Source organism: Saccopteryx bilineata, chromosome 2, assembly GCF_036850765.1.
Source record: "Saccopteryx bilineata isolate mSacBil1 chromosome 2, mSacBil1_pri_phased_curated, whole genome shotgun sequence".
Classification (NCBI taxonomy): domain Eukaryota; kingdom Metazoa; phylum Chordata; class Mammalia; order Chiroptera; family Emballonuridae; genus Saccopteryx; species Saccopteryx bilineata.
The window spans coordinates 386,351,969-386,370,620 of NC_089491.1; the positions used below are offsets into that span (position 1 = coordinate 386,351,969).

At 46.1% G+C, this 18,652-nt stretch overlaps 1 protein-coding gene across 1 annotated transcript in view; it reads left to right on the top strand.

Moving 5' to 3' along the window:
* DNAH2 (dynein axonemal heavy chain 2) overlaps nt 1-18,652 on the top strand; it is a 109,625-nt gene that overhangs the window by 34,381 nt on the left and 56,592 nt on the right. Inside the window, exons 14-30 of the mRNA XM_066264157.1 lie at nt 1,014-1,228; nt 5,286-5,432; nt 6,428-6,584; nt 7,205-7,444; nt 7,708-7,896; nt 8,093-8,240; nt 8,722-8,914; nt 11,013-11,213; nt 11,301-11,457; nt 11,826-12,000; nt 12,602-12,765; nt 13,858-14,019; nt 14,124-14,227; nt 15,228-15,384; nt 15,522-15,604; nt 15,719-15,899; nt 16,238-16,376. Of these exons, the coding sequence (XP_066120254.1) occupies nt 1,014-1,228; nt 5,286-5,432; nt 6,428-6,584; nt 7,205-7,444; nt 7,708-7,896; nt 8,093-8,240; nt 8,722-8,914; nt 11,013-11,213; nt 11,301-11,457; nt 11,826-12,000; nt 12,602-12,765; nt 13,858-14,019; nt 14,124-14,227; nt 15,228-15,384; nt 15,522-15,604; nt 15,719-15,899; nt 16,238-16,376 (2,812 nt within the window). The remainder of the gene's footprint in view (nt 1-1,013; nt 1,229-5,285; nt 5,433-6,427; nt 6,585-7,204; nt 7,445-7,707; nt 7,897-8,092; nt 8,241-8,721; nt 8,915-11,012; nt 11,214-11,300; nt 11,458-11,825; nt 12,001-12,601; nt 12,766-13,857; nt 14,020-14,123; nt 14,228-15,227; nt 15,385-15,521; nt 15,605-15,718; nt 15,900-16,237; nt 16,377-18,652) is intronic.

The window sequence follows — 18,652 nt, forward strand, 5'->3', positions numbered from 1 at the left end:
GCTACCAGAAGAGTAATATAACCTTATAACCCGGAGAACTGGACAGGTGTGGCCCTAGAAGAATAGGCACAAAGAAACAACAACAAAAAAAACCACCTTAAACTTTTTAGTTCTGGGAGAGAATAAGGCAGCCACAAACTGGAAGCTTTATATTTTTTTGAGAGAGGCAGGGAGAAAGACAGGAACATCGAGCTGCTGTTGTATGTGCCCTGACCTGGGAATTGAACCGGCAACTTCTGTGTCTCTGGGATGATGCTCTAACCAACCAAGCTATCTGGCCATGGCCCCAACTTTTTTCTTGAATTGGATCTCTGTGCTTCTATTTCTTTATTTGGACTCCTTTTCTCATAGTTCTTTGGTCTCTTCCTCTCACTTTTTTTTAGCTCTGCCTTCCCTCTAAAGTCAGCAATTTTAAAACTTTAAAAAAAATCTCATGGCATACATAAACCAATTACTAAAATTCTGCAGCACACACACACACACACACACACACATATATATATATAATTTTTTGCCAGTCTGAAAAAATAATAGGTATAATTTTGATTCATTCATACCAATGGTTATTGTTGTGTTGGCTGTTGTCATTTTTATATTTGAAAATCTAAGGGAAAAGAGGTCAGTGCCCCTGACTAAATAATCAGGTATTATGTTTTTAAAATGCCTGGCCTGTGGTGGTGCAGTGCATAGAGCATCAACTTGGAACACTGAGGTCACTGGTTTGAGACTCTGGGCTTGCCTGGTCAAGGCATATAAAATAAGCAAGCTATGAACAACTAAAGAGAAGCAACTATGAGTTCATACTTCTGACTACCCTCTGTAAAATCAATAAATAAAATCTTAAAAAAACTTTTTGTGGCACACCAGTTGAAAATCTCTGCCGAAGTAGTAAAAAATCAATCTCCATAGCAAGCCTTGCACATACTGTTGGGATGTGTGTGTGGTCTCAGGGAGAGGGTAACATGGAGAAATGAGGCAAGGAGACTCCTTCTGTTGGTGTTCTTCCTCCTTAGTGTCTTTCTAGCGCTCATTTCCTGCCCCACATTGGGACTGGCGAGGAGAGTGTACATACCTATCAGCAGATGGTTCAGGCCATTGATGAACTGGTTCGAAAAACCTTCCAAGACTGGACGTCAACGCTGGACAAGGACTGCATTCGGCGGCTTGACACTCCATTGTTGCGAATCAGCCAGGAGAAGGCGGGGATGCTGGATGTCAACTTTGACAAGTACAAAAGCCAAACCCACTCCTTCTCCCTTTATCCTCCTGCTTATTCTGTCTTTGGGGCCATCCCCTCCCCCAACTCTCCCAAGAGTTTAACTCCCATTTCTTTTCTTCTTCTTCTTCTTTTTTTTTTTTTTTGGTGACAGGGACAGAGGGAGTCAGAGAGAGGAGCAGATAGGGACAGATAGACTGGAAGGGAGAGAGATGAGAAACATCAATTCTTCATTGCAGCACCTTAGTTGTTCATTGATTGCTTTCTCCTATGTGCCTTGACCAGGGGGCTATAGTAGACTGAGTGACCCCTTGCTCGAGCCAGTGACCTTGGGCTCAAGATGAGCCTGCGCTCAAGCTGGTGACCTCGGGGTCTCGAACCTGGGTCCTCCGCATCCCAGTCCAACACTCTATCTACTGTGCCACCACCTGGTCAGGCTAACTCCCATCTCTTGGTATTCTCTCCATTCTCTCTCTCTTGTACTGTTATATGTTTCTTATCACTTCTTAACTTTAACTTTACAGTTTATCTTTAAAAAAATTGATTAGAGCCTAACTGATGGTGGTGCAGTGGATAGAGCATCGACCTGGGATGCTGAGATCCCAGGTTCGAAACCCCAGGGTCGCTGGCTTGAGGGCAAGCTCATTTGAGTTGAGCACAGGCTTGCCAGCTTGAGCATGGGATCATCGACATGATCCTGAGGTCACTGGCTTGAGCCCAAAGTCACTGGCTTGAGCAAGCTGTTACTGGCTCGGCTGCAGCTCGTCCGTGCCCCCCCCCCCCATCAAGGCATATATAAGCAATCAGTGGGCAACTCAAGTGATGCAGTTAGGGGTTGATGCTTCTCATCTCTCTCCCTTCCTGCCTCTCTCTCTCTCTCTCTCTCAAAAAAAAAAAAAAAAAGTTAAAAAAAGAACAAAACCCACTAGCCTACTAAACCAGTGATGTAGGTGTTCCGCCACTAGGTGGCCATGATAGCTCAGCTAAATCACCCAAAACATGAGCCTTGGTGTGGGCTTTCCTGAGAATTGATGGGGCTGTCAGAATCCGCCCTTTCCTCCAGCTTTATGACATTTTCACATTACAATTATTTAAAATTTAATTCATTCATATATTATTATTAAAAATGTATAGCGAGCCCTGGCCGGTTGGCTCAGCAGTAGAGCGTCGGCCTAGCGTGTGGAGGACCCGGGTTCGATTCCTGGCCAGGGCACACAGGAGAAGCGCCCATTTGCTTCTCCACCCCTCCGCCGCGCTTTCCCTCTCTGTCTCTCTCTTCCCCTCCCGCAGCCAAGGCTCCATTGGAGCAAAGACGGCCCGGGCGCTGGGGATGGCTCTGTGGCCTCTGCCCCAGGTGCTAGAGTGGCTCTGGTCGCAACATGGCGATGCCCAGGATGGGCAGAGCAACGCCCCCTGGTGGGCAGAGCGTCGCCCCTGGTGGGCGTGCCGGGTGGATCCCGGTCGGGCGCATGCGGGAGTCTGTCTGACTGTCTCTCCCTGTTTCCAGCTTCAGAAAAATGAAAAAAAAAAAAAAAAAATGTATAGCGAGTGCCTTCCATGTGCTAGGAACCAAGATAGGTACAGGAAGTTTCTACAGTGGTAATGCCCCTGCCTTCTGTTACTCTGGGAGTTTTAGCAACTCTTGGAGCGGTGCTTCCTTTCCGTATAAGATGCAGGAGAGAAAATTAAAAAGGAAGCTATGTAACGCATCTGTCTGCAGAGATTACAAACCGTCTGGTGAGAGTTCTTCCTGATGGTAAGGAAGTTGCTTGGTTTTGGCTCCTTCTTGCCATCGTCCAGGCCCTATAATAAGAGTTGTTTTCCACGCTTCTAGGCTGTTGCATTGGCTTTAACTCATAGAATGTCTTTCTTTGTTGGGCAAACGTAGAAGGGGCTTTGCCAGAGAAGGCCTACATGGAGATGGAGTCCAGGGTACACAAGGGACCGAGTGTGCCTGTCCTGGGCAGCTAAAGGCAGCCTGATCGGGGGGATGACACTTATGGTTGAGGAAGGAGGCAAAACAATCAAGGTGGAGAAGCAGGGCTGAGGTGAAGGCCTTAGTAGGAAGGACAGAGATGTTCAAAGCCACGTGGATCAGGAAGCAGTTGAAAAGCAGAGTATGAAGATGAGGGTAAGAAGTTTGCAATACGTCTTTGATCACTGATGGGTGTCCAAGACCAGCTTTGATAGGTTTCTAGGTTTTTTGAAGTATGGCTAGGCAGGATCATATAGAAATAACCTTATTAACCAATAATGAGATTTTGAAGAGACAGAAAACGAGGCCAGTATTACCCTAGCTGTGACATTTGCAAGCACATAATGGAATTGAAATTTGCAAGACAGTCTCTCATCAAACTGGATACTTCCAAAGAAACTGTGGGAGACACCCACACACACGTGTAATAATGTGAATATGAGCACATATAGTCCACCAGTTGCCCTTTTCTCATGAACTAGAGGACTGTATTCAAATAACAGAATTTTATTAAATACCAATGATCAATATTTATGTTTTAAGTATCAGAGAAAACAAAATTTGAGAAAGAGGCAAAGAGATAGCCTTGGTAAGCACTGGTAGGTGGCTACTTCCTACTCATTCTCGGGGCCAGCCAGTGAGAGTGAATAAAACATAAACTTCAGGCAGACTAGAGTTTGAAACCTGGAGTGGATCTGTTTTTTTTTTTTTTTTTAATTTTTAAAGACTTTATTTTTTGTATTTACATGAGGGGAGGGACGAGAAGTAGTTGCTTCACTTTAGCCGTTCACTGATTGCTTGTTGCATGTGCCTTGACCAGGCAAGGCCAGGGTTTAGAACCAGAGATCTCAGCATTCTAGGCTGGCGTTCTATCCACTGCGCCACCACAAGCCAGGCTCCGTAGAGTCTATTTTTAAACTGATGATAAAAAGTTTTTAGAGGCCACTGCATAGTGAAACCATGACTGAAAATTTGATGTTGGCGCTCCCCAAAAGGAAAAAGTTTAGGCGGCTACATTTTTTCAGTTGCTTCCTTTTGTGGGTACTCTTCGTATGGGGGTTTGTAAAGTTTAATTTTTCAGAATGCTAAAAGCCTCTAAAATCATATATTAGTCAATGTAATAATGAGTCTTTAAAATTAATCTCTAAAAAGAGAGGAAGGGAGAGGCCCTGGCTGGTTGGCTCAGCGGTAGAGCGTCGGCCTAGCATGTGGAGGACCCGGGTTCGATTCCCGGCCAGGGCACACAGGAGAAGCGCCCATTTGCTTCTCCACCCCTCCACCCCTCCGCCTCGCTTTCCTCTCTGTCTCTCTCTTCCCCTCCCGCAGCCAAGGCCTCATTGGAGCAAAGATGGCCCGGGCGCTGGGGATGGCTCTGTGGCCTCTGCCTCAGGCGCTGGAGTGGCTCCGGTCGCAACATGGTGACGCCCAGGATGGGCAGAGCATCGCCCCCTGGTGGGCAGAGCATCGCCCCATGGTGGGCGTGCCGGGTGGATCCCGGTGGGCGCATGCGGGAGTCTGTCTGACTGTCTCTCTCTGTTTCCAGCTTCAGAAAAATGCAATAAATAAATAAATAAATAAATAAATAAATAAATAAATAAATAAATAACTAAAAGAGAGGAAGGGAGAGAAATGCAAAGCATCAACTCATAGTTGCAGCACCTTAGTTGCTCATTGATTGCTTCTCATACATCCCTTGACCAGGGGCTTCAAGGAGAGCCTGTGACCCCTTGCTCAAGCCAGAGACCTTGGGCTCAAGCCAGTGACCTTGGGCTTCAAGTCAGTGACCTTTGGGTTCAAGCCAGCAACCATGGGATCATTTTGATAAACCCATGCTCAGGCTAAAGACCCTGCACTCAAGCTGATGAATGTGTGCTCAAGCTGGGGACCTCAGGGCCGGGAAGCTGGGTCCTCAAGTGTCCCAAGTCGACGCTCCATCCACTGTGCCACCACCAGTCAGGCTCTGCTTCGTTTATCTTTAAATGCCTTGCTGCCCAGCTCTGCACCCCCTTGGTCTGCTGTTGCTTCTTGCTTATGCCCTTGAGCACTGCCCTTGAACACTACCGTCATCTGCTTTGCTTTTTTTCCCTCCCTAAGGTCCCTGATGGTTCTCTTTGTGGAGATTAACTACTGGGAGAGGCTGCTGTTTGAGACGCCCCATTATGTGGTGAATGTAGCTGAACGTGCAGAGGACCTACGCATTCTTCGTGAAAATCTGCTACTTGTCGCTCGAGACTACAACAAGTAGGGCTCCGATCCTCTCTGAAGCCCTTCCGTTGCTATTTATGCTCCTCTTGTCTTATCTGCTCCCTGATGTGATCTCTTTTCTGTAGTATCCATCCTCTATGCTTTGTCCATCTAAAAAAAAATAAAGTTTCACATTCTCTCTCCTTTGGCCCTACAATTATTCTCTTGTAGTTTTGTCTCTCCCTTCAGAGAAGAGAGCAAAAACAACCAGGCCCTCTACCACCCCATAGAACACTTGGACCATGTATATTGTAATCTTGGGCCACTTCTCTAGGGGTGAAACTAGCATTAGGATTATAGGAACAGAATAACATCAGATTCATTGAACCAAGGCCATGCTGTCACCCTTTCTGTTAATGCCTTTGGTACTCATTTCTGGCGTGAGGCCTTGGTCCAGGTTGGGTACCTTTTTCAGCCCAATTGAAGTCCCCAAGGAGGTAGAACCAGCAGTATTTTGGGGTAAACTGTCCATTATGGTAGCCACTAGCAGCACATGACTATTTCTTTTTCTTTTTAAAAATATTTTATTTATTGAATTTTAGAGAAGAGAGAGAAAGGAAAAGAGGGGAGGAGCAGGAAGCATCGACTTGTAATAGTTGTTTCCTGTATGTCTTGACTGGGCAAGCCCAGGGTTTCGAACTGGTGACCTCAGCATTCCAGATTGACACTTTATCCAGAGCACCACCACAGGTTAGATGACTATTTCTACTTTAATTAATTAATTAATTGAAATTAATTTTAAAAATTCAGTCAGTCAAAAAAAAATTCAGTCACTCATTTGCACAGGCTAGTGCAAATGTTTCATAGCCATATGTGGCTAGTGGCTATCATACTAGCACAACCTGTAGAACACCTCTGTCATTGCAGAATGTTTTGTTGGAAAGCACTAGTCTAGAATCATGAACTTTCAGATTTTTCCGCCAAGTTTCCTGGTGTGGAGGAGAGGTCTTCCGAGCTTGTCCCATCAGCTACCAGTCTGCTCTTATACACAGGATTATTGCCATGCTGTCCCCAGATGAGCAAGCCCTATTCAAAGAGCGCATCCGATTCCTGGATAAGAAGATCCACCCTGGTCTCAAGAAACTGCACTGGTCCTTGAAGGGGGCCAGTGCCTTCTTCATCACAGAGTGCCGCATGCAAGCCAGCAAGGTAAGCCCTGGTCATTAGACCCTAAATGCTGAACAGAAGGCTGGGGCTTGGGAAATTAATACCCAAGTCTTAGATAGTGATGGAGCTAAGGGGAAAGAAGTTAAGTGTACTTGGGGAAGAACTTTTTTTTGTGTGTGTGACAGAGGCAGAGAGTCAGAAAGAGGAACAGATAGGGACAAAGGAAGGAAGAGAGATGAGAAGCATCAATTCTTTGTGGCAGTTTCTTAGTTGTTCATTGATTGCTTTCTCATACGTGCCTTGACTGGGGGGCTACAGCAGAATAAGTGACCCCTTGCTCAAGCCAACGACGTTGGGCTCAAGCCAGCAACCTTTGGGCTCAAGCCAGTGACCATGGGGTCATGTCTATGATCTCATGCTCAAGCCAGTGACCCTGCGCTCAAGCTGGTGAGCCCGTGTTCAAGCCGGCAACCTTGGGATTTTGAACCTGGGTCCTCTGCATCCCAGTCCAACGCTCTATCCACTGCACCACTGCCTGGTCAGGCAAGAATTTTTTTTTAATGTCAGCAACTCTAGGTAGACGACTGGTGGGAGGATAGAATTAGGTCAAGAGGGTCTCTTCCCAAGCTGAACCCCTGTCCCATGGGGGAATCTGAGTCTAGGTACAGGCGATTGTAAATGAGTTCAAGGCATCCACTTTGACCATTGGCTGGCGAGCCCAAGAGATATCAGAGACTCTGTTGGTACGCATTAGCGGCAAACGGGTGTACAGGGACCTGGAATTTGAGGAGGACCAAAGAGAGCATCGGACAGTAGTGCAGCAGAAATTGGTGAGCCTGCACCAGGATGTGGTAGCCATCATGACCAACTCCTATGAAGTCTTCAAGAATGATGGGCCTGAGGTACGGTTCCTATGGTTGGGGAAGCCCTTCCACCCAGTCCTATCCGACCATCCTCTTGGTTTTTATTTTTTTTTAATTCTCACAGTGTGTGCTTCTAAAACATCCTGCTCTATCCTTGGATTCCCCAACCTTCCGTCCTCAAACCATCTTCCTTCAGGGCTCAAAGCCCTGCCTTTCTATTTAACCAGCCTGTTCCTGTCCCCAGTGGCTAAACCTGCTCTGTCTTCCCTGAGAGTTCTCCTTCCCGCCCCTCTTCCCACCAGATTCAGCAGCAGTGGACGCTATACATGATCCGTTTGGACCGCATGATGGAGGACGCCCTGCGCCTGAATGTGAAGTGGTCACTGTTGGAACTGTCCAGAGCTATTAATGGAGATGGAAAGACCACTCCAAACCCACTCTTCCGAGTCCTTGTAACTTTGCAGAATGACACGCAGGGAGGTGTGGCACAGGTGGGGACCACTTTGCCCCCAACACCTGAAAGCCGTCATACTTTATTTGCCGGTCTCCCTTAATCCTTAAATGTGACATTTGGCCTTGACTTTATCCTATGGCTTCCAGACCTGGCTCTGAGGTATTCAGCCTCACCAGTCCTGAGGCCTCTCTTCCACGGCCTGTGCTAAGTCTCTCGCCATTGTGTCCACACAGGTAGAATTCTCACCCACTCTGCAGACTTTGGCAAGTGTGGTCAATGACATTGGCAACCAGCTTTTCTCCACCATCTCTGTCTTCCGCCATCTCCCGGAAATTCTCATGAAGCGCAAGTTTTATCGTGAACCCATCCATACAATTGTGGGTGAGTGGGCAGTGGGGAGTGCAGCTGGTGCAGGGGTATCAGAGGCTTAGGAATGGGCAGAGCTAGGAGGAGAGACATACTAGGCCAGTCATCTATCTATCTCCATGATGGGTAGAAAACACAGGTCAACGGACTGGATTGGGGAAGGGAGCAAAGGCAGGGATGGAGGTTGAGATTAGGTAACTGATACTCAAGGAATTTGGGATTTGGGGTGGGAGATTAGGAAAGACAGGTTTGGGACTGGGGCTAGGTTATAACATGTCTAGATAACAAAAGGTGATGTATCTGAATCCTCCAGATTAGATTCATACTTTTAATTTTACTTTCTGCCTTCTTCTTTATTGTCTAATGCCAATGTTTGAGTATTATTTCTTTGGGGAGGTGGCATTGGGAGTGCCTCCACTGGGGCAGCAGCCAGGGGCCAGACTGGGGCTTGGGTTGGAATGAAAGTTAACAAGAAGCATTTTACTGGGTCCTGAAGAGCGAGATGAAGACATCAAGAAGGTCCAGGCCCAGATCAGCAGCGGTATGACCAATAATGCAAGCCTGCTGCAGAACTATCTCAAGACCTGGGATATGTATCGGGAAATCTGGGAGATCAACAAGGACTCTTTTATCCGTCGCTATCAGCGCCTCAACCCTCCTGTCTCTTCTTTTGATGCCGACATTGCCCGGTAAGTAGAGCAGGTGAATGTGAAGGTCGGTCTCTAAGGGGTATAGGATCTCAGGAGGCATGCCAGGTCTACAGACTCAGGAAGGAAGGTGTTGGGGGTAAGGAGAGGTGTAGAAAACGTGTCCTCAATTATAGGAGAAGAACAGGACCCAGGGCATCGGACCTTTGTTTCTCAAGGGTTGAGATTGGATAAGAACTGGACAAGGTTTGGGAAAAAGCCATTTTGGTGGGGATTACCCACAGGATTCTATTGGAAAGGAAGAAATGCTTGTGATCCAACGGATGAGAGAAGTGAACTTATTTTTTTTCCTGTATTTTTCTGAGGTGAGAAACGTGGAGGCAGAGAGACAGACTCCCGCATGTGCCCGACCGGGATCCACCCGGCATGCCCACCAGGGCGTGATGCTCTGCCCACCTGGGGCACTGCTCCATTGCACTGGAGCCATTCTAGCGCCTGAGGCAGAGGCCATGGAGCCATCCTCAGCACCTGGGCCAACTTTGCGCCAGTGGAGCCTTGGCTGCGGGAGGGGAAGAGAGAGATAGAGAAGGAGAGGGGAAGGGTGGAGAAGCAGACGGGCGCTTCTCCTGTGTGCCCTGGAAGGGAATAGAACCTGGGACTTGACCCCGGGACATCCACATGCAAGGCTGATGTTCTACCACTGAGTCAACCTGCCAGGGCATGAACATTTATTTTTTAAGAAGGTGGATTGGAGTTAAATTAAGAAGATGCTTAAATTCTGAGGGCAGAGAAAGAACTCCCATCTCTTTGTCCTCCGGTTATTCCTTCATTTGTTAAATAAACACTATCATCCTGTGGATCCCTGAGGAATAAAAAGAAGGGATGAACAAGTGTCTTCCTTCTGAGGGTTGTAGTGTAGTAGGGAAGATGAAGGAGCAGCTGAGAACGGTCGAAATTGCAGCTCTACCCCTTTCTAGCTGTGTAACTCAGGCAAGTTATTTGCCTTCTTCAGGCCTTGGTCTCCTATGAAACAGATCTTACACCATCTACCTTATAAGGTTGTGAGATTATTAAATATATGTAAAAGCACTTTGTAAACTCTAAAGTGCTATAAAAGCGTCAAGTGTGGCCTGACCAGGCGGTGGCACAGTGGATAGAACGTCGGACTGGGATGAGGAAGGACCCAGGTTTGAGACCCCAAGGTTGTCAGCTTGAACGCGGGCTCATCTGGCTTGAGCAAAAAGCTCACTAGCTTGGACCCAAGGTCACTGGCTCGAGCAAGGGGTTACTCAGTCTGCTGAAGTCCCGTGGTCATGGCACATACGAGAAAGCAATCAATGAACAACAAAGGTGTCACAACAAAAAACTTATGATTGATGCTTCTCATCTCTCTCCATTCCTGTCTGTCCCTATCTATCCCTCTCTCTGACTCTCTCTCTCTGTCCCTGGGGAAAAAAAAAACCCAACCCAACCAAAAAAAAAAAAAAAAGCTTCAAGTGTGGAACGTATATGATTAAGGTTCACAAGGTATCAGGGTAATTCAATGGAAGGGGAGAGAATTTCCAGCCAGGGACATTGGAAAAGTCTTCATGAAGGGAGGGACTTGGGGGCTGGGCTTGATGGAATGGGTAGGGCTTCAACAGGCAGAGATGGGCAGTGGGAGGGAATTCCAGATAGAGAAAATAGCATAAGCAAAGGCAGGAAGATGGGAATACATGAGCATATATAGAACCAAATAGTCATCTAGAACACTGGTACAGGAAGGGGAGGATGCCAAGGGAATTACATACAACAACCAACTGTTCTCTCAACAGCCTTGTGAGGTAGGGTCTATTATTATCGTCATGTCCCAGATAAGGGAACTAAGGCTTCCAACAGTTAAATGACCTGCCTGAGATCCTAGAGCTAGTGAGCAGCATTGTGAACCAACCCAGATCTACGTAACTCAAAAACCTTGAATGCTAGACGAAGGAGGGTAATAGCTATCCTAGACAGTGGTCAGGAAAAGGACACGATCACAGCCGTCCGCCTGGGGTGGACCGAAATGAGAGCCACCTGGGCGCCAAAGACTGCCTTAGAGCTGCTGCGCGGGTCTGGGTGGTAGGGAGTGAGAACTAGCAGGAATACGGGCCCGTTGCAGCTATACGGAGGTCGCTAACAACGTGCAGAAGGAGGAGACGGTCCTCAACATCCAGTTTGTGCTCCTGGACTGCTCGCATCTCAAGTTCTCATTGGTGCAGCACTGCAACGAGTGGCAGAGCAAGTTCACGACGCTGCTTAAGGAGATGGCGGCCCGGCGCCTCCTGGAGCTGCACACCTACCTGAGGGACAATGCAGAGAAGTACGAGGGCGAGGGCGGACGCCCGCACCCACGGGGAGGGCGGGGCCTGGCCGGCGTCCTCACTTTGCGCTCTCTGCCTGCCTTTAGGATAAGCCACCCTCCGCAGACCCTGGAGGAACTGGAAGTCAGTTTGCAGCTCATGGACACCCTGCAGCATGACTTGCCCAGCCTGGAGACCCAGATTCCTCCCATCCACGAGCAGTTCACCATTCTTGAGAAGTACGAGGTGCCAGTTCAGGACAGTGTGAGTTCCGGCGGTGTTTGATCCACCCACGTTGAACCCATGCCGGCAGCAGGTTGTAGGGGAACCCAGTTTCCCACATAGTAGAACCCTGTGCTGTCGGAGGGAGAGCAGAGAAGTGGGGGTGGGGGGGAGAAGGCTCAAGATTCAAAAGCCTCTGAGAGCTAAAGTTAACTCAAATGATATTTCTGGTTAGTTTATGGGTTACTCTTAGCCCCAGAAACTCACTGCGTGATTTCTTTGGGCCTCCTTACATGTAGAACTTGGCCACAGACTCCGCTCTGGGGGATCAGAAAGAGTCCTTAAAAAGTATTGGTGACAAGGAAAGAACGTCTGCTCGTGGGTCATCCTCCCCTCTTTGATGTCCCCAGGTACTGGAGATGCTGGACAGCCTCAGTGGGGAGTGGGTCATCTTCCAACAAACTCTGCTGGACAGTGAACAGATGCTGAAAAAGCACAAGGAGAAATTCAAAACGGGCCTCATTCACTCAGCTGATGATTTCAAGAAGAAGGCACATAATCTTCTGGAAGACTTTGACTCCAAAGGTACCCCTTTCTCAACCTCTCCCCCTTCTTTACCATTGTTTTGACCCACTCTCTTTAAAAATTGATTTGAGAGAGAGAGAGATTGATTTGTTGTTGCGCTTACTTATGCATTCACTGGTTGGTTCTTGTATCTTGATTGAAGATTGAATACACAACCTTGGTGTACTGGGACAGTGCTCTAACCAACTGAGCTACCCAGCCAGGGCTTGACCCAATCTTTCAAAGCCTATAGTCTAGGGAGGTACGAACAAGGATGAGCAGAGGAAAGTCTGTACTAGGGTAGAGAGAAAGCACTGACATTTCTGTCTACAACATGACTGTTGTATCAGACTTTTAGTCAAAAGGCAGCAGCCCGGCTTATGTTTCCAGTCTTCTTATACCCACTTTTGAAGCCGTACCTGTTTCTGATTCTCGAGCCCCGTTTAGTAGTTTTGGTGAGATTAATCATCATTCTTTCTATGCACCCTTATTTCCCTTTCCTTTTCTCTCTCATGTGAGGAAAAGTGAGATTTACCCACAAGAGGGAGGAGCATGATGACAGTCCTTTCAGAGGACTGTGGCCTTGAGTGGGGATGTGATTGTCACCTTGGATTTCCCACAGGCCCCTTCAACAGTAATGTGGGCCACCAGGCTGCTTTGGATCAGATCGCCCAAGTGCGGGCCATGCTGAATGCCATGCGGGAAGAAGAAAACAGTCTCCGTGCCAACTTGGGTATCTTCAAGATCGAGCAGCCAGCCTCCAAGGACCTGCAGAACCTGGAGAAGGTGGGCTACTGAGCTAGGCCTTCGTGGTGACCAAGGATAGTGGCAGGTGACAAGCATCCTCAGGGCCTGGAAAAACAGCTGGGACTAGAAAGATGGGTACACAAGGAACTTTTAAAAAAATTTGATATAAAATTCAGGTAACAAAATAACCAGTTTAAAGTGAACAAGTAATTCAGTGGCATGTAGTACATTCACATCTTGTGTAACTGTCACCTCTCGTTCCAAAACATTGTCGTCACCCGAAAAGGAAACCCTGTACCCATTAGTAGTCATTCCCCATCCCCTCTCTCTCCAGCCCCTTTTGGCCCCTGATTTCTTTTCCATGCATATGGATCTGATCTGCCTATTCTGAACATGTCATTTAATGGAATCCTACAAATATGTGGCTTTTTGTATCTGGCTTCTTTCACTTAGCATAATGTTTTCAAGGTTCATCCATATTGTGGCACTACTTCATTTCTATTTATGGCTGAATGATATTCTAGTGTATGCAGTTACCACATTCTTTTTATCCATTAACAAGTTGACAGACATTTGGGTTTCTTCCACCTTTCAGCCATTGTGAGTGGTGCCACTAGGAACACGTGTGTACTTGTATTTCTCTGAGTCTCTGTTCCCAGCTCTCGTGGGTGTGTACACGCCTAGGAGTGGGATTGCTAGATCATATGGTAATGCTATGTTTAACTTTTTGAAAACTCGCCAAGCTATTTTCTTCAGCGTCTGCACCATTTCACACTTCCACTACCAGTGTACGATGGTTTCTATTTCTCTGCATCCTTGCCAACACTCTTCCCCACTCCTTTTCTTTATTTTTATTTTGGTTCTAGCCATTCTGGTGGGTATGAAGTTAAATATCACTGTGGTTTTCATTTGCATGTCCCTACTAGTGATGTTGAGGATCCTTTAAAGTGCTTGTTACTTGAGGGGCCCTTAAGGCAAAAGAGTGGAAAGAAAAATCTGAGGTTAGGAGGCAGCTAGATAGCCTGGAGGGAAGAGCTTCTGGAGGAGAGGAGCAAAGCACTTGAGTGTTCTCAGGAAGGAGGAGGGCAAAGCCATGTTAACTGACACATCTTGATGCTCTCTGCCACAAAGGAGCTAGATGCGCTCCAGCAGATCTGGGAGATCACGCGGGACTGGGAGGAGAGCTGGAACCAGTGGAAGACTGGCGGGTTCCTGACCCTGCAGACAGAGGCCATGGAGACCATAGCCCATGGGCTGTTTCGTCGCCTCACTAGATTAGCCAAAGAGTATAAGGTGCGTGGGGAAAGGAAAGGGAGGCGGAAGATACACCAGCTGAGGAAGGGGACGCCGTGCGGGGAAGATGGTCAGTGCTTCTGATGCCTCCTACTTCTGCCCAGGATCGAAACTGGGAAGTTATTGAAACCACTCGATCAAAAATCGAGCAGTTCAAAAGGACCATGCCTCTCATCTCAGACCTGAGAAATCCTGCCCTTAGAGACAGGTAAGTGTTCCTCTGCTCCTGGTGTGACCCTCTGGCCTTTGCTGGCACCTGGTTCTTTCAGGTGTCCCCTCCATTGGCGATCAGAGCTCTCTGTTTGCCCTTCTGTACACACACACACACACACACGTCTGGAAGAGGCCTTCACTAGAGCCTGGCACTGCCCTAGGCTCTCCTGTCTTCATGGCTCCTCCTCTGCTTCCTTCTCCCTGTCTCCTGTCACTTTATGTTGTCTGTCATGGCTGAGCTTGATGCCTTCTGTCATTAAAAAAGCTCTTATTTTGATGTAGCCCAAAGTATAAGTTTCTCCCTTTATGGTTTTTGTGGTTGTGCCTTGTTTTTCAGACCACCTCAACCCCAAGTTATAAATCCATTCTCTCTACCCTTTTTCTAATTCTAATTCTGTTCCTCAGATTTAAGTCTTTTAAAACATTTAGAATCTCTTATGTGATAGAGGAGTCCTTTGAAACCATTGAGGATAGAATAAACTATTTAAAATGTTTTAGGGAAAATTTATTTAGGAGAAACTTCTTGTTCTTCTTTTGCATTGCCTCCAGCATAATGTTGTTGGCACTGTTTCACCACTGAATATTATATGGTTAAGTTAACCTAACCACTTTATTTGCTCAAGTTATTTAACCTATCTAAGGCTTCATTTCTTCACATATAAACGGAATGATAGTAAATCCTCAGTTACAGAGTGATTGTGAGAATTAAGCGAGATGTTTCATGTAGAGCACTTAGCCCAGCACATAATCTATAATAAACCCTCTGTAATCCGCCTTAACTCCTCTTCCAGAGAATCAGCACCTCAATCTCTGTATTCCCCACATGCCTAAGCTGCAGCTTAGAGTCTATTTAGTAGATAGGTGTGGAATCATGAATAAATAAATACATGGAATCATCATATCCCAGTGGGAGAAAACCTGTGGAGTGACACTAATACTGTATAGTAGGCGCTGGTGTGCAGCCTCCTAAACTGACCTTCTGTCCTTGGCTATAGGCACTGGGATCAGGTTAGGGATCAGATCCAACGGGAGTTTGATCAGGAATCTGAAAGCTTCACCCTGGAGCAGATTGTGGAGCTTGGGATGGATCAACACGTGGAGAAAATTGGGGAGATCTCTGCCTCAGCAACCAAAGAACTGGCTATAGAGTTGGTATGACAGAGTCCTGTCCTATACCCCCTCCCCCACTTCTAAGCCTCCAAGCTTTTTATCATCCACTGTCTTCTTGCAGCTTCTGTTCCCCTTGGGGATTAAATATGGGATTGCTCTGTCCCCGTTTCTTTCCACAGGCATTACAAAACATTGCCAAGACTTGGGAGGTGATTCAGCTAGACATAATACCCTACAAGGATAAGGGCCATCACCGACTCAGGTGGAGAGCGCCTCAGGGAGCTAGGAGAGGGGGGGCTGGGTGACCTGGGCCGGGAACTGGGGACCAAGGATTGGAAACGGGCAAGGAATACAATTTCGATGCCTTCCTCCCCAGAAGTACAGAGGAAGTATTCCAGGCACTGGAAGATAACCAGGTGGCTCTGTCCACCATGAAGGCATCTCGGTTCGTCAAGGCGTTTGAGAAGGACGTGGACCACTGGGAACGCGCCCTCTCCCTCATTTTGGAGGTTATTGAGATGGTGCTCACAGTGCAGCGCCAGTGGATGTACCTAGAGGTCAGGATCCACTGCCTGAGCTCTGCCTACACCCTGTTTTTACTCCTTTACTTTCATAGGACCTATATATCTGCCCATTATCAGTTTCATTTTCCCACCTCTAAAGCTGTTCTTCATTCAGGACCTGAGCGTTAGACGTTATCTTTCATCATCATCAATTCCCTTCCCTGAAATGCCTTGTGCTCACATTTTTCTTCTTGGACCCAGATATCTGGCCTCTCCGGCCCTTTGATTAGAATATTTCTTATTTTCTATTCAACTATTATCCACGAGAGCAGGGATCAGAGAGTGGAGAGTATGTGGGAAACAGCCCCTTACCCTAATTCTCGGCCCTTCAGAATATCTTCCTGGGAGAAGACATCCGTAAGCAGCTGCCCAATGAATCAGCCTTGTTTGACCAGGTCAACAGCAACTGGAAAGCCATCATGGATCGGATGAGCAAGGACAGCAATGCTCTCCGGAGCACCCACTATCCAGGTCTGAGCTCCCTGGCCTCTTTCCCTGGCCTCACCTCAGCTGGTGTTATATGTATTATATGTGAAGTCATGGCCACATGCTTCATTTACTGAAAGATGACTGTTGTATCTGGCTGTTATACCATCACCATTGCCTTTTATAAGGATTAAGTAATAGCTGAGTAAATTAAATTCAATAAATATTTGAGTGGAGTACAATGTAGTTGTTAAGACAGGGGTCAGGAACCTATGGCTCGTGAGCCAGATGTGGCTCTTTTGATGGCTGCATCTGGCTTGCAAACAAATCTTTAATAAAAAAAATGTTAAAAATATAAAACATTCTCATGTATTACAATCCATTCATTTCCTACCACTCATGTTCATGGTTGCAGGTGGCTGGAGCCAATCACAGCTGTCCTCTGGGACAATACCAAATTTTTATTGGATAATGCTTAACGTACACGGGTTGAGTCGTTGTATGGCTCTCACGGAATTACATTTTAAAATATGTGGCGTTCATGGCTCTCTCAGTCAAAAAGGTTCCCGACCCCTGAGTTAAGAGAATGGGATATGGAATCAGACAGACTTGAGTTCCAAATCTGACTTGATAAGAGCTTATCAGCTCTTGGGCAGCTTGCTTCCTCCACACTATAGTTCCCTCACTGGTAGAAGGGGGGTTAATCCTAGCTAGTTTTCAGTGTTTACAAGGATTATGAAGGAGTGTGTAACACTGAGTAAGTTAGTGCTCAATTAATAGCACTGTGCCTCGGGAAGCCCTGACTGAGGAATCACAGTTTTCTCTAGCTGGTTCATTTGATGAGATAATGCAGGTAAATGAGATAATGCCAATCAAGAACTTCTCACATTAAATGGCACAGAGTAAGCCCTTGGTTACTGGTAGCTATTGTTATTATTACATTGACGGTAGTTTATCAGATGAACTAGTCTTGACTGTAGATATTTTTGTAGGGGATGAGGGAGAGATGTAAACATAGCGAGGCCTGGTTGATTGCTGTAGATTGGGCTCAAGACTCAGGGAGTTAGCTTTGGTAATAAGCACCTAGAATGGGTACCCTGAGGAGCAAGTTTTGTCAGGGAGTATGGAGGAATTCTTTATTTTGCTTAGAGGCTATCTAAGAATTCTTCCTTTTTCCAAGAACCTTGAGTATACACATAACCCCCCCCCCAAAAAAAAAACCCCACAACATATAGCCCTGGCCGGATAGCACGCGTTGTCCTGACACACAAGGGCTGTGGGTTCAGTCCCTGGTCCGGGCACATACAGGAACACATCAAAGTTCCTTTCTTTTTCTCTCTCCCTTCTTCTCTCTCTAAAGTCAATAAGTAAATTTTAAAAAACCCATAAAATTTAAATTTTCTGATAAAATGTAAGTATTAAATTATGCAAAATTGAGTGACAACATGCATTAAAAGATTTAAAAAAAGATTTTCCAATTAAAGTGGATATTTAATATTAGTTTCAGATGTATAGCATAGTGGTTAGACATTTATGTAACTAACAAAGTGATTACCTTGATAAGTGTTGCACCCAGCTGATGCCATTTATAGTTACTACAATATTTTGGACTATGTTCCCTAAGCTGTATTTTACATCTCCATGACTATATTGTAACTGCCAATTTGTAAATCTTAATTCTTTCACCTTTTTCACCCAGCCTCCCAACATCCCTCCCGTCTGACAACCATAAGTTTGTATCTATGAGTTTTTTTCTGTTTGTTCGTTTACTTTGTTCTTTACAGTATACGTATAAGTGAAATCGTATGGTATTTGTCTTTCTCTGTCTGATTTATTCACTTAGCATACTACCCTGTAGGTCCATTCATGTTGTTGCAAATGGTTAAGATTTTGTTTTTTTATGATGGAATAATATTCCATTGCATGTATGTACCATTCACCTTTTGATTCACCTTCTTTATCCATTCACCTTTTGATTGGAGCATTTAATCTGTTTATAATTAATTATTGATAGGCATGCAGTTATTGCCATTTTATTAATTGTTTTCTGATTGTTTTTGTAGTTCTTTGTTCCTTTCTTATTCTCTTGCTTTCTTCTCTTATATATTGATAACTTCCTGTAGTGTTATGTTTGGATTCTTTTCTCTTTATTTCTTGTATATCTCTTGTAGACTTTTGGTTTGTGGTTACCATGTTTCTAGCAGTTTATTTTAAGTTGATGGTTGCTTCATTTTTTTTTTAATTTATTCATTTTAGAGAGGAGAGGGAGGGAGAGAGAGAGAGAGAGAGAGAGAGAGGAGAGACAGAGAGAGAGAAGCGGG